Here is a 15,000-nt window from a genome sequence, read left to right as displayed (position 1 = left end):
CACGTCCTATTCTACTTTAATGTGTTTTTATTGAAGCTCCGTAGAGGAACTTGCTGAACTCTACAGTGCAGTTCATAGCTCTTGTAGTAAGAGCTTCTCTTAATATTATCCTGTTCACCTTTCTCTAACCCACCGGGACGTTGTTTGGTTCCAAAAAGTCCTCAGCCTGACTTGTGCAGACAGGCAGCGCTCAGTGCTCAGTGCACATATGCATACACCTCCTGCACGCCATTAGAAGGGTTCAAACTCCCCTGACTGCAGTTATGCACACAGGCACGCACGCACACACGCAGAGACATGTGCACACACACACACACACACACACACACACACACACACATTGACACTCTTGTGTTCAGCAGAACTACATGTGTTTGAATGTTGTTGACTTTGAATGTGAGTGAAATTATTTTAGATTTGTGATTTATGATGTGTTTATTAATCCTCACAGGATGCTGATCCATATATTCCTGACATCATGCAAAATGTCAGAACCACAAATAATGTGAGACAGTCCAGCTGATTTATTTATTTTATTTTATATATTTATTTGAGGCGTTCAATATATCTGTGTGCAGTTATAAAAATGCAATGTTGCATTATCAGTGTCTTTAATACAATGATAACCCTTTAATGGTACAACAGTTTTGTGTCTTTTTATGCCAATTATATTTAATCACTTTTAGGTTTTATGGGGTTTTTCAGACTCTCTCTGTGCTTGATGAGTCTTTAACCAACTCCATTGTTAACATCCTGAACAAACATGTTTTTTCTATGGAGAAACAGACAAAGATGCTATTTTTTTTCACACACACACACACACACACACACACACACACATTGACACTCTTGTGTTCAGCAGAACTACATGTGTTTGAATGTTGTTGACTTTGAATGTGAGAGAAATTATTTGTGATTTGTGATTTATGATGTGTTTATTAATCTCACAGATGCTGATCCATATATTCCTGACATCATGCAAATGTCAGAACCACAAACTAATGTGAGACAGTCAGCTGATTTATTTATTTATTTATATATATTTATTTGGAGGCGTTCAATATATCTGTGTGCAGTTATAAAATATGCAATGTTGCATTATCAGTGTCTTAATACAATGAGCACCCCCCTTAATGGCGTAAGCAGTTTTGTGTCTTTTTTATGCCAATTATATTTAATCACTTTTAGGTTTTATGGGGTTTTTCAGACTCTCTGTGCTTGATGAGTCTTTAACCAACCGTACTGTTGAACATCCTGAACAAACATGTTTTTCTATGAGAAACAGACAAAGATGCTATTTTTTTTCACTGTGTCTGAGTCTTCGTGCGTGCATGCGTGTGTGTGTGTGTGTGTGTGTGTGTGTGTGTGCCAATATCAACAACTCAATCTGAAATGGAAGCTGGACTCTCCCCAGCCTCTGAAAGGGAGTGAGAGAAAGAGAGAGAGAGAGAGAGAGAGAGAGAGAGAGAGAGAGAATGCAAGGGAGAGAGAGAGAGAGGGATAGAGAGTGCAAAAGAGAGAGAGAGAGGTGGAGAGAGAGAGGGGGGGGGATGTATCCCATCCCTTTGTGTGGGCACTCAAAAGCAAGGTGACTCTTGGCTAGTCTTGGCAGCCACACACACACACACACAAACACAGATTCAGCATTAGCGAGGCACAGCTCTTAGGAGCTTAATAAGTAAAAGCATTAAGAGCATAAAGCCCAGATGTTTGCCACTGATGGCTTTGGTCCCATAAAAACTAAAGCATTTTGCCTCATTTCCCTTTTAGATTAGACTAGTTCCCAACTCGCTGCCAATGGTGAGGGCGGTTCAGAGGAAGACTGACACGTCTTTGAAGGAATATTTGCACACTGTATTACCAATCACTAAAACTAAACAGTCCCTCGTGTCCAGGGGGACAGTGCACATTTTAATATCAAATAGTCCTTTACATTAAAAAGAGAGGAAGAACAAAAGGCTGTCAGAGGGATGTTCGCGCTTAGACTTTGCCTCAAGGGGACAGCTATTTGAAGTCTTTATCGCTCCAGCATTCCGGTGGCTGTGAGCACCTCTATATATAACATATATTTCAGCATAAAACTTTTGGACAGATGTGTCCACTATGCTGACTAATACAGGCAGGAGGACGAGGAAGAGAGAGAGAGAGAGAGAGAGAGAGAGAGAGAGAGAGAGAGAGAGAGAGAGAGAGAGAGAGAGAGAGAGAGAGTGTGATATGTTGCATGTAACAATACCTTTGGTAACACTGTCCCCATACAGTCATGCTAATAAAGCAACTTTGAATTTGAATTTGACTATGAATTTGAGAGAGAGAGAGAGAGAGAGAGAGAGAAGATGCAAACTGATTTGATATATTATATTTGGCTAAATATCCCTGACTTAGCTAAGGCATGCAGCTTTGTTGAAAACAAAAAATGCGGCATCAAAAGTTTAACTACTTCTAATTTTGAGCGCCTTGCATTTTTAAAAGCCTCATTTGTTTTCTGCTTGTGCCTTTTCATAAATGTGAGGCACGTTGCAACGGTCAGTGGCATCATTCCATAGGGAGACAACTGAGTTAGAGGGCCTGGAGGGGAACAAAGCCTGTCGGTCTGAAAGGCTCTTTAAGGTGCTGATTCATGGGCCAACCTTTTGAGCAATGTTGCTGGGCAACCACATTTTGAGTTCCATGTTTCTGATTAGATGACCATGATAATTTGCCTACCGATGCATTAAGTATTCCAGGAGAAAAATTGAAGCCCAATATCAATGGGAATGTATATGAGGAACAACAGTGTGGAAAACAATCCCAGCAACATTGCTCAAAAAAGTTACACTGGGTATCATCCAGTTCAGCTTCAGGTTTACTGGGAAAGGAAGGCAGGAGACAAGATAATCTACGAAAGCTCTCCCACCCCACCTGTCTAAGCACAGTGTGCAGACTCCCTGCAACTGCTCCCTCCCCAAACGACTTTCTTTTATTAACTCTAGATAGAACGACGGCATGTGCTGTCGACTGTACTTTGTGACGCACAGTACTGCACAGTACTGCACAATACACTCAGGTGGTAATGTCAGAAAGCATGCTAGATGCTCCCTCTGCGGCTTACTGTGTAACTACTAAATTGGAGCCATCCTTGCCTGATGGGGTTGTCTTTTAGCAGTTTTTGAGTTTTTGGAGTTTTTGATTATTCTCCGCTGTTTAGCGCTCTGAAGAGGAGAGCATGTCAAGGAGACATCTCTCTTTACGGGCTTAACACAAAACCCAGACTTAGGCAGCTCGCTGTCAACCGCCGTGGGTTGGATACTCAACAAAGTAATGGTTTTAAATACTTCATAGAGAGGAGGAAGAGAACACACACACACACACACACACACACACACACACACACAGACACACACACACACACACACACACACACACACACACACACACACACACACACACACACAGACACATTCATCAAAAGCTCAGAAGCTGCATTTGGAAATCAGATGAAAGTCGATGCTGTCCAGTGAAATTATCATAGCTCACACACACACACATCTTTACTTTTTCATGTAGTGCTGGCTCGAGTGGTCTGTGTGTGAGTGTGTTTTGTGTGCGTGTGTTTAGTTGTGTGGTGAGGTTACCTGCGGGGAAGTGTTCATTGATGGCCCAGTTGTCCACTTGTAGTGTTGCGTTACCCCCATTTCTGATGAAGCGGACCACGTGATATTTGCCATCATTGACAGGGATGCTGTTCTCCTTCACAAGAATGTCATCCATCCCGATGTTGAACGTGACTCCGATCTTGCCTTGCTCCTACAAAATCAACGAGATCAAATCGGACAAAAATCAGACACCAATGCCCCACAGCCACATTCAATACATGTCTTTTTTTGTGATAAACATTTTTTCATTAGGAAAGTATTAGACGTGGTTTACACATCAGTTTTGCAAAAATTCTTCAGCTATGAGGTTAATACACAGGGGCAGTAATATGGTATTAATACAGTATGTTTTTTTTTTAACTTGCGTAAAACACTGTCCTGTGGTTTATACACAATGCGACTAATACACAGGAAATGACTGTACATTGAACATACAAACTACAGTATGACACTCACCATACAACTCATAAGAGACAGAAAGAGAGATGGTTAAAGAGATATACATGTCTAATTAAATCTCAATATGGAAGTTGCCCTTGAAAGTGTTTGCAAATTGCCCTTGTGGTTTTGTTCTGTGGGACTTAGGGTCTCTGTTGGGTAATCTGTTTGCATTGCCAGCACCTGATAAACTTGTCTGGTTAATGAAAATAATTTATCAGCAGTGTGGCTGGCCCCCCTCTAGTCTGGGGCTCCATTGATCTTGGTAATGTAGTGAAAGTGGCTGAAATCGATGGCTTTAAGTAAAATAGCAGGCGTGAGAGAGATAACGGAGATTAATAGCCACTGAAGACTGTCTGCCCCATTCCCAGATGCCCTCACAGGTGAAAAGAAACACGGCGGACAAATGTAGCGACGGTCAGCCTCAGAAAAAGACCGCTGATGACCATTTGTTTCTGCGTAATAGCAACATATATCTGCTCATTACTGAAAAAAAGTTCACAAATCAGATAAAGGTTTGAAAAAGATAAAGAAAAAAAACAATAGAGGAATCGTATCTGTGTATTTAGGGTCAATGAAGCCTGTGCTGTGCTGAGAACCTCTCTCTCTCTCTTTCTCTCTCCCTCCCTCTCTTCCCTCTCTCTCCCTCCCTCTCTCTCTCTCTCCCTCCCTCTCTCTCTCTCCCTCTCTCTCTCTCCCTACCTCTCCCTCTCCCAGAACTGGCATTATTCTTATCAGCAGTGGCATAGAAAATGGCGATCGATGATAAATTGTACTGAGTGAGATGTTTATCATCAGAGGGTGCATTCATCACAGCTGATGTGTATATGGGGAAATCTAGGGCAGCGTACTCAAGAGCATTTGGAAGACCTATCTAAAGAGCTACTGTGGAGGGTATATTTACTAGAAGCAATTCAGGAGGGAAATCACACAGTTGCAGGGATGTATGTGTAACGTTACAGAAAATAAACAATATGATGGACTCCCAGACACGCAAAGATCCACAAGCTTCATTTCTATTTGGTGTGCTTCAATCAGGCCTGGTTAAAACGATATTATATAAATCTGTAGAAGTGCCATTAGTTCTCCCACTAAAAAGCATTTACGTGGCAGAGTACATTTTGAAGCTGGAGAGCACTTCTTAAGGGAACAGGCTGTTGCCTCAGAGATACAGGCCAACATTCAGATGCTAAGTTTGGTGAATATTTCAGACTCTTCTCAATTATTAATAGCGTGAAAATGAGTCAAAACACAGAAAATGCATTTTTGCTAAATCTCCCTCTTTGCTCAGAGGGCATGCGATCGTGGGAAGCACGACAACCCCGAGTCACAATCTCCCTAACGCATAAAAGCCTTAGTCTGTTTCATTACTTTTTGATCAGGAGAAATTTGATTCTCTCGGCTTCACGTTTAGCATCAAGCAGTCCTGAGGCGGCATCTGGAGCAAAGCCTAACACTGTCTCCATAAAGGTGCTTTTTTCCTGCCATTTCATTCAAGGACAAAGAACATACTAAAAAGGTAATACCCTGAGATAATATTGCCACACTAAATCCTGAAACCAGGAACTGAGTGCTACTCTTCAGTAAGTATGGAGGGTCATCATGATGTTTTTACATCATCTTTTTATTTGTTTATTCCTTTATGATAATCTCAGTGATGCATTATTTTTGTGTTACTCTTTTCTATAATGTACGGATGCTTATTGATGCTTACTGTTCAGCAATTGTATTGCAATTTTGTACAAAAGGCGTTATGTAAAGATTAATTGATTGATTGATTGATTGATTGATCTTTGCCAATTGAGGAACCTCTTTATTATGCCTAGGCGACATTTCTGCAAGTCTCACGCACACATCTGGATTGTGTGGAGCTATCTGGGGAATGGCACAGCTCTTAACACTCTTCTCTCTCTACGTTCTTGGCATCGTTTGGAGCCCAAGCAGCGTCCCTTTGAAGTTTCACTGACAGCACAGTGAGGAGATTCAATCAGTCTTCAGGAACGCACCCTTCCTCTCACAAACACAGTAACAGTAACTGTGTTTTTTTGTAACTTCTCAAAGGTTTCAATGCCAAAAAAACATAATTTGCAGTCTTATCTTCTTTCTGCTTACCCTGTGAATTTGACCATCTCATTGTTGCTTTTGTGTTGATTTAATTGAACTATTGAAATGAGAACCATAAACCACATTCTTATGTAATCATAGCAGAAGAGGTGCAAAGATGCATGACTGGTTTTGTTGTTAGACAGCCCACTATCACATCATTAAATTAATGAACTGCAATCAGAAGAACAAAATCTCACAAAATCAAATTTCATGATTCACTGGACATGAATCAAGTATAATTGTTGTTCAGAAAATGAAGAGTGTTATTTATTATGTTGGATAACTTCACATCAGAAACTGCTCAGAAAAAAAAAAGAAGAAAAAAAAACCCTACAATAAAAGCACCGCTGCTCAATAATAATAACTAAATACACAACTTAAAGTTATGTTTCATGAAAAAGTGACAACAGTGATGATCACAACTGTCATTCCAGGCCAACTCAGAGAACAAAGAACAGGATGGTCACTAGGATACTCTGACATGACGTCATCAAGCTTGGCCAGGGAGACTGCAGGCTTAATAGCTAATAATCCAATCCAATAATACAGTAACTGTTAGCGTTGGACTATTTTCTCTTCAACAAGCTTGGCCAGGCCCCTCATTTGGTTGTCATTGCCTGTGGCTCTGAATGTCTCTGTGTCCAACTTCTCAGGCCTGTTTTAGAATTATGGGCTTTGTGTTTATCAGCAGAAAGTTATAATTAGTCATGGTGCGTGAGTGTGCCGCCCTAACGGAACACAAAAAAACTCTCTCTAAAACACTGAAACAGTGAAATATTACTACAAGTCGACTGCTCTCAACACACACAGCCCTGTTTCGTGTCTACTGTGTTGGGAAGTCTGTTGATAGCAACGGCCTGTGACCATTACTACTGCCCTGGGACCTGGCAACATGTACTTGTACAGATCAAATAATCCAAAACAGTAAGGGAATAAAAATGGTCATATAATAATTAATATGAGGGTCTTCAATTCAGTGTGATGGACAGTGTCTCTTCAAGGCATAAATTATTATATCATGTTGTTGATTTTGCGTGCTACGGTTTGATCTAAAAATTACTGTCATGCTTCAAAATAGGTCTGGGCATATGAAGTGTTTGTTATCGCAGTGGTCACAAAACGGTCAAGTCAAGAGGCATACTTTGTCCCTCTGACACTTCCTCCACCTCAGATTAAACAATGAGAACAGACCAAGGAGAACCACAAGTCGGTTCTCCAACGTCTCTTTAGAACAACCCACACATTTTTTCCCCACTGATGCACCCCCTGCTGTAACGGAATTCTCTTTGTGCTTTCAGATGGTCGGCTAATAAACCATATGTTTCATGCCCACAAAGCTAATTCGCTGGCACAATTGGCTTCAAACAGATGAACAAATAATTACAACACTATCAGACCAACTGCTTTCGAATTCCTCCCCAATCCTCACTCAGACGTTAAATATTCCAGTGTCCTTGTGTAGCAACTAGATTACAATGTGGTGCAGCAAAGCCATCTGAATAATGGTAACGACACAGAGACACTTTCACAAGTTCTCTGCACTCACATATATTTGGTTTGGCTTGAGCTTGGCATGGGGCCATGGTAGATAAGCAGAGTAATGTGTTCGTGCACAGCAAACATCAGCATAAATAATCATATTACTGTGTGCCTTATGGGCCCTGTAGAGTGTAAGCATACTACCAACTAACTCCTTGAAGGTATATTAATATGAGCAGCACAGGGTCAATATAGCACCCAGGGTGCATATAAGTCAGTGTGAGAATAGCCACAGAGTACTCAGACATTCTCTCTCTCTCTCTCTTCCTCCCTCTCTCTCTCCCTCTCTCTCCCTCTTTTCCTCCCTCCCTCTCTCTCTCTTTCTCTCTCTCTCCCTCCCTCTTTCTCTCATGCGCTGCTTGTGGAGATGTAAAAGGTGCTGATGGTACAGGATGAGAGGGGCCTGTATTCACTGGGTGCTGCTGATTTGTTAAAGTGCCAATATGTGCAGATGCCCTGGCTTCTTTTAATCTGCTGCAAACTTGCAAGGTCAACAGCCTCGCCTCACAGAGAAAGGAATGGGAGAGAGAGGAGAGAGGAGGAATAGGAGAGGGAGTTGAGAGAGAGAGAGAGAGAGAGAGAGAGAGAGAGAGAGAGAGAGAGAGAGAGAGAGAGAGAGAGAGAGAGGAGGAACGAGAGAGGAGAGGAGAGAGAGAGGAGAGGAGGAACAGGAGAGGGAGTTGAGAGAGACAGAGGAGTGAGAGAGGAGGAACGAGAGAGGAGAGAGAGGAGAGAGGAGGAACAGGAGGAGAGGAGAGAGAGGAGAAGAGAGAGGAAAGGAGGAACAAGAGAGGAGAGGAGGAATGAGAGAGGAGAGAGAGAGGAGAGAGGAGGAACAGGAGAAGGAGAGGAGAGAGAGAGGAGAGGATGGACGAGAGAGGAGAGGAGGAGGAATGAGAGAGGAGAGAGAGAGGAGAGGAGGAACAGGAGAAGGAGAGGAGAGAGACAGGAGAGGAGGAATGAGAGAGGAGAGGAGAGAGGAGAGGAGGAACGAGAGAGGAGAGAGAGAGGAGAGGAGGAATGAGAGAGGAGAGGAGAGAGGAGAGGAGGAACGAGAGAGGAGAGAGAGAGGAGAGGAGGAATGAGAGAGGAGAGGAGAGAGAGGAGGAACGAGAGAGGAGGGAGGAGAGAGAGGAGAGGAGGAATGAGAGAGGAGAGAGAGAGAGAGAGAGGAGGAACAGGAGAAGGAGAGGAGAGAGACAGGAGAGGAGGAATGAGAGAGGAGAGGAGAGAGGAGAGGAGGAACGAGAGAGGAGAGAGAGAGGAGAAATAAAAGGAGAGAGAGAAGGAAAAGAGGAGAGGGAGAAGAGAGGAGGGGAGGAAAGAAAGGATGCTCACATCAGAAAATGGGTCAGGAATATTTTATAAGTATGTAGAATTAAGGCTTATGGCCGCTGTCACAAACACACACACAGTATATGAGTGTGTCATGCATTTCAAAGTGTCGGTCACACCTCTCTAGTTAATACCAGTAAAATGTGAGGTGTAATTTCTTCACTTCCATAACATGGGTTGTCATTTCAAAATGATGTGCAGGTGTGATATTGTTAAAATCTGATAATTACTAGATAAAAAAAAGTGTTTGTTCCTCTCTAGGTGAGAACGTTGGGCTAATATGTTCTAAGTAAAACAATGGGCTCCAGAACAAAAGTCATAACACCGCCTTGTCTCTCACAAATGGAGGAACTCTAGCAGACTTTTAATTGGTAAATAACTTCAACTGGAAACAGCTTAACACATTTTTATAAAACATGTATTGAGAGAAGAATATAGACACTGATCCCTCATCACTTTCCACTATAGCTTCACAGTCCAAGGCATCTTTAAATGAAGCATCCAAATGATTTGTAATCATGGTAGATTAAGGGATTTGATGAGACTGCCAAATGTGGCTGGCTGCAACACTCTAGTGATTGTATGCATGGGCACCCGTGGATGAAAATCCATGAAGGTGCAACAATACAGGGCCAAAAAACCCCCCCGCCAAGTCTCTCTCTCTGCATGTGTGTGTGCGTGTGTGTGTCTGTGTGTGTGTGTGTGTGTGTGTGTGTGTGTGTGTGTGTGTGTGTGTGTGTGTGCGTGTGCGTGTGTTTACATGAGTGATTGTGTGTTGTTGTTTGCACATTTTGCATATATCCATGTTGCCTGGGGCTTTGTTGAAACCCATATGCTAATGGCAGTGCGACACGAGCACAGTCTCACTCAGTGTGAAGATAAGTCAGAGAGCAGCAAACATCTGCTCTGCTCTGCTCCTGTTCTCTCTTCATTCAAACAGGGACACACACGTCCTTTCCTTCTGCTGAGCTAGCCAATGCAGCCTGAAATCATTAGGATGCAGCTGGCCACTGGCAGGACGGCTGCAGTCATGATACTAAGTTTAGAAAAGAAAAGAAAAGAGAGAGAGAGAGAGATTGTGTGTGTGTGTGTGTGTGTGTGTGTGTGTGTGTGTGTGTGTGTGTGTGTGTGTGTGTGTGTGTGTATTATGTGTGTGTGTGGGGGACAGGTTGAAGGCCATACACACTCAGAACGAACTATAATATGACTGCAATGATTGTGGTTATAGACTGCGACAGAGACAAACACTGGAATCTCCCATCAGTTGGGTTTAGAAGTAGAATAAAATACTAAGACATGTCATGTCCGTCAGGAAATGTTGTGCCATGCCATATCCACCCCTGGTGTGGAGAGGACATACTATAGAACTGGTTTCTTCCTATATGTTTCTCCAATTTTAATACGTTTTTCCTCGTCCCTGTTACCCATGGGCCTTCTTTTCTTTTCTCTGATTGTCTAACACTCTGTGAAGCACCATGAGACATGTGTAATGTTTTGGCGCTGTATAAATGAATAAAATGAAATTGAAATCGAAATTGAATAAAGACAGAGATCCAGATCCATAAAGATCCTGCCATTTCTTGGCCATGTCTTCAGTACCATGTCTCCAGGTCACCATTTGAGTACCAGGCGCTGTTGTCTGACTTGCTGAATCTCACGTGTGAATTACAGGAGAGAGGAGAGAGAGGAGATAGAGGGAGAGAGAGGGAGAATGAGAGGAGGAGAGGGGAATGAGAGGAGGAGAGAAGAGAGAGAGAGAGAAAAGAGGAGAGACAGGGGAATGAGAGGAGGAGAGGAGAACAGAGAGAGGGAAAAGAGAGGAGAGAGAGGGTGAATGAGAGGAGGAGGAGGAGAGGAGAGGAGAGGAGAGAGAGGGAAAAGAGAGGAGAGAGAGGGTGAATGAGAGGAGGAGAGGAGAGAGAGAGAGGGTGGTGAGGGGTGTCCATGTGCTGGCCACACTACTCAGCTTCCTAATGAGGATCAGGCTGAGGAGGTGAGGACAGAGTTTGCACAGGGTGAAGGTGCAACAAAACCTGCCTTTGATGCTGTTTACAGCATGCTCTCTAGGTATACACTGACTTGAGTGTACACGTGTCTTTTTTTGTCTCGACCTGAAAAATGGTGGTTGTTTCCATGGTTACTGGTGCAGCTGAAGTTTGTTGTCAGTTCCATCAACACACATCTCGAGTCTAATCATACCTTTCTTCACACTTTGAAAGAAACTGCTAAATCAGGTGTGAACCACCATTTGTACCTCAAACTTGTGAATGCAGCATAGGCCTACTTATATGGTGCGTGTTAAACCCAGTGGCAATGCATGCCACTGAGCTGCTTTTATTTACAGTACATTGCTACCTGTTCATTTCAGTCACAGCTTTTCAGAGAGATTTCTTTGCTCCATATAGTTACAAACAAATGGAAAAACTAATTAAAACAACACCAAAGAACTTTCCCTCTGTCGCACGCATGCTATTTGTTTATCCAGCACCGGCTTTGCAAATAACAATGACCACAGACAAGGTAGAATATGTTGCATGATTTATGAAAGTACGATGTATTGCGACATCAAACGCAAGTCAAATTTGTAGTTTCTTATGTGTCATTCCATCGAACTACAGATCCGCTACCCGATCTGGCAAACTTACATAGTGTGGTTATAGCCGATAGAGGGTCCGGGTTTAATGCAGAAGTGCCGTTCACCCTGTTACAAGTTGATGAACCACTGAAACGATTTTGGAAACATTATTTTAAGGTACAAAAAACTCTTTGGTGTTGCTTTAAAGACTCTGTATGCATAGTGCATTGGTATATAGATTGAGACAATACAGACTATTTACGACAAATTCTTTATTTATTATTGAAATCACTTTATTCCATAGTATTGTAAATACCATGCAGGCAAAACCTCTCAAATATCCCTAGTAAATATAAGAATATTTACTTTATGTAAAATCGTAACAGCATGAGGAGCACACTGCGTAGCAAATTGCATGCAGTCACACAGTAACATAATACATAGTCTTCCTATGTGTTTACCAATGTAGCTAAACATGCCTGCAAAATGAATACCTGACATTAAAGGAACCGTATGTAAGATTGTGGCCAAAACTGGTACTGCAATCACTTTCAAATTACTGTGGAGCGGTGTAACAAAAAAAAACTGCTAATACAGCTTCTCACTTACAATATACTAATAATATGTTCCAGTGGTTTACATTATGAGAGATACTGTATATTTGGCGCTGTTCGACAGTTGGCCAGTCAGGCTATATGCAATCCTGCCATACTTTATTGAAACTGTCACAAGCTGGTGAAAATAGCTGACTAATCATCTGATCTTGATGGAGCGATGTAAGCCATTCTGCTGTTCGAGATCTATAACTGAGCTATAACCAAGCAAAGTGTTTAGTCAAATGGCACCACACCAGCTAGGTCTGAAGCCATCCAAAAAATCTGTCAGAAGGGAGTACTTAAGACTATGCCACTGTGCAATCCACAAGGTCTTCAGCTGTGGCAATTCCAACTGGAAGACAACAAGAGAAGGTTTAAATGCTCACTTCCTCTCCTGATGCACTAACAACACCAAGGTCGTGAAGGTCATGGAAGCCATTTTCTGGTAAAACTCCAACTGGTGAAATGCTACCCTTATACTGTAAGCTGCTTTGAGTAAGTTGCACTGTATATCGTTTAAATATTATGTCTATTGTGATGTGTCGTACATTTTTCTCAACGGCTAGAGACACCAATGGTCAGAAACAAATTCCTTGTGTGTGTCAACACACTTGGCAATAAAACAGGATTCTGATTCTGATTGTGATTCTAAATGAGTCTGCCAGATGAATCCATGAAAATGGTAGAAAAGGGCAGGCCAACTCATTTCTCTTGCATGGCTCAGCGCTTAGATTAGTTTTAGCCAAGGTATCAAAAGCCAATAGGAATACACAAGCCAACAATTCTATCTATGCTCTAATCCAACATACAGCCTTTCAACAGCCTTTTTTAACAATTTCAGTATCAACATTAAGAATTCAGCAGGAAGCTAATCATGCCATCAATGCACACCTAAAACTATACTTACTTATGTGGACATAAGTAAGTGTTAGAGAGGACATGATTCCTCTCGCCAGCACCTGGCTAAAAGAGAGCAGTCCTTTTACAGTCCTCTCTACTCAACTCCAGGGCAGTGCAACCTGAGTGCTTTGATTCACGTCGTCAATTGGCTGCCTGGAAATCGATGCTACTGTACTCCACTTGGCTCTGTTCACTTAAGGAAGAGTCACTGGGAATATGGCGAGAGCGGGTGAACTCAAAGATAGGTCACACGCCACGATGAGCACCGGGAACGTTGTCACTGAGCACAGTACCATAGAGAGAATCACGTTTTTTAGTGTGGCCCATAGGCCCGTGTTCACAGTCTAACGATGGCGTTTAAGGCTGAACTATCTAGGAGATGTCACTTACATGCACTTTTCACTTGTGCTACTTTTTGCAGATGAATTTTTGGGTCTTTTTAAGAACATCTCTTGATGGAAAAGTACCTATTTTTGATTCATATTTTATTAGTATTTGCAAACTGCAAAGTGAACAGACTAACTGCTCAGTATAACAACATAGCCAGTCCATGTGTCTACAGCGTGCAGAGGTTGGTAGCACTTCAAAGGTCTCCAGCTGCGTTTGCACTCTCTGAAACTCAGGCTTGTATTCAGGTGGACCTGTGCCAACTTTTAAGTTCTTTTAGTTGTCGTTTGAAACAGTTTATGAGGGATTATAGGAAAGGTTCCGGTACTTTCTTTGAGTAATGGACTAAATTAGGCCTGTAGTTATGATCTCCGCAGGGGGAGAAAATGTTCACCCTCTTAGACAGCCTGAGCGGTAGAAATTGCCACTGTGATACAATAACTACCTGAAACCTCTAAAAGCATGGTGCCACTCCATCATCTGACGGTTTCCGTGCCTGGACAAGATTTTACACCATGATTTGCTGTAGCATGCATTCAAAAGTGTTTTTTCACGCCGGACTCCAAGAGATTTAAATGACACAAAGCCACCATTACCCTGCAAGGCAATGGAAAGGGAGAGGCATTTGGCCTCAGCACAGCGTGATGCAATCATGGCTTCCCAGCAGTGTCCACTTCACAAGCAATTCCTCTCTTTTTTTAACCTGTAACATTGTTAAGCATGCATATTTACCACCACAGCAGGTCTGATTGAGCCCGGTCTGATTACATATGAATGTAAACGATAACACAGTGTTAGCCTCAATCATCTAAGGCTCAATCATCACCTCGCCACCTCCAACCCACCTGCTTTTATTTATATCTGAATGTACGTCTGAATCTAAGCAGCAGAACCTGGACAATAACTACTGTTATTTTGATGTAGGAGATTGTATCATAATGATGAATGCCTTGGTTATTGAAAGAGACAAAAACAAATCTGAACAGTAGGAGCTACGTATCTCATGAATCAGAGCTGCGCTTTATGCTGCTGTGTACAAACAAAAGTCCTTTTTGCAACGGGTGGTTTGATCCCCCTTTGGCAGCATGTCATCGAACACTTCCAGATAACGCACAACGATCTCTCCTCTCGTTTCAAGGTAGCGTTTGGAGGGAGGTCACACATTACTGAGCTGATTTCCGCAGACTGATGGTAACTGAATTGCGTGGAGGGAACAGTCAGAGAGTACTATTTTCCCCCCTTTCCAAATGTACTATTACAGTCTTCGTGAGATGAATGTTGAAGCACTCAGCAAGGAATGACAAAAATGTACAGGAAAGAGAAAGCGATAGAGAGAGAGAGAGAGACAGCGAGAAAGAAAGACAAGGACAGAGAAAGAGAGAGAGAGAGAGTGCACATGCACCTGCAAGACATAGAAAGAGAGAGCAAGAGAGAGAGAGAGAGAGAGAGAGAGAGAGAGAGAGAGAGAGAGAGAGAGAGAGAGAGAGAGAGA

The 15,000-nt window shown here is 42.4% G+C and overlaps 1 protein-coding gene across 1 annotated transcript in view; it reads right to left on the bottom strand.

Annotated features, from left to right (window-relative positions):
* nrxn3a (neurexin 3a) overlaps positions 1-15,000 on the bottom strand; it is a 321,288-nt gene that overhangs the window by 45,273 nt on the left and 261,015 nt on the right. The window contains 1 exon segment of the mRNA XM_048228504.1: positions 3,612-3,783. Coding sequence (XP_048084461.1) covers positions 3,612-3,783 — 172 coding nt within the window.

This window comes from Alosa alosa, chromosome 19 (genome assembly GCF_017589495.1).
Source record: "Alosa alosa isolate M-15738 ecotype Scorff River chromosome 19, AALO_Geno_1.1, whole genome shotgun sequence".
NCBI lineage: Eukaryota > Metazoa > Chordata > Actinopteri > Clupeiformes > Clupeidae > Alosa > Alosa alosa.
The sequence above is the reverse complement of the archived record's forward strand: the minus strand, read 5'-3'. Positions and strand labels throughout refer to the sequence as shown.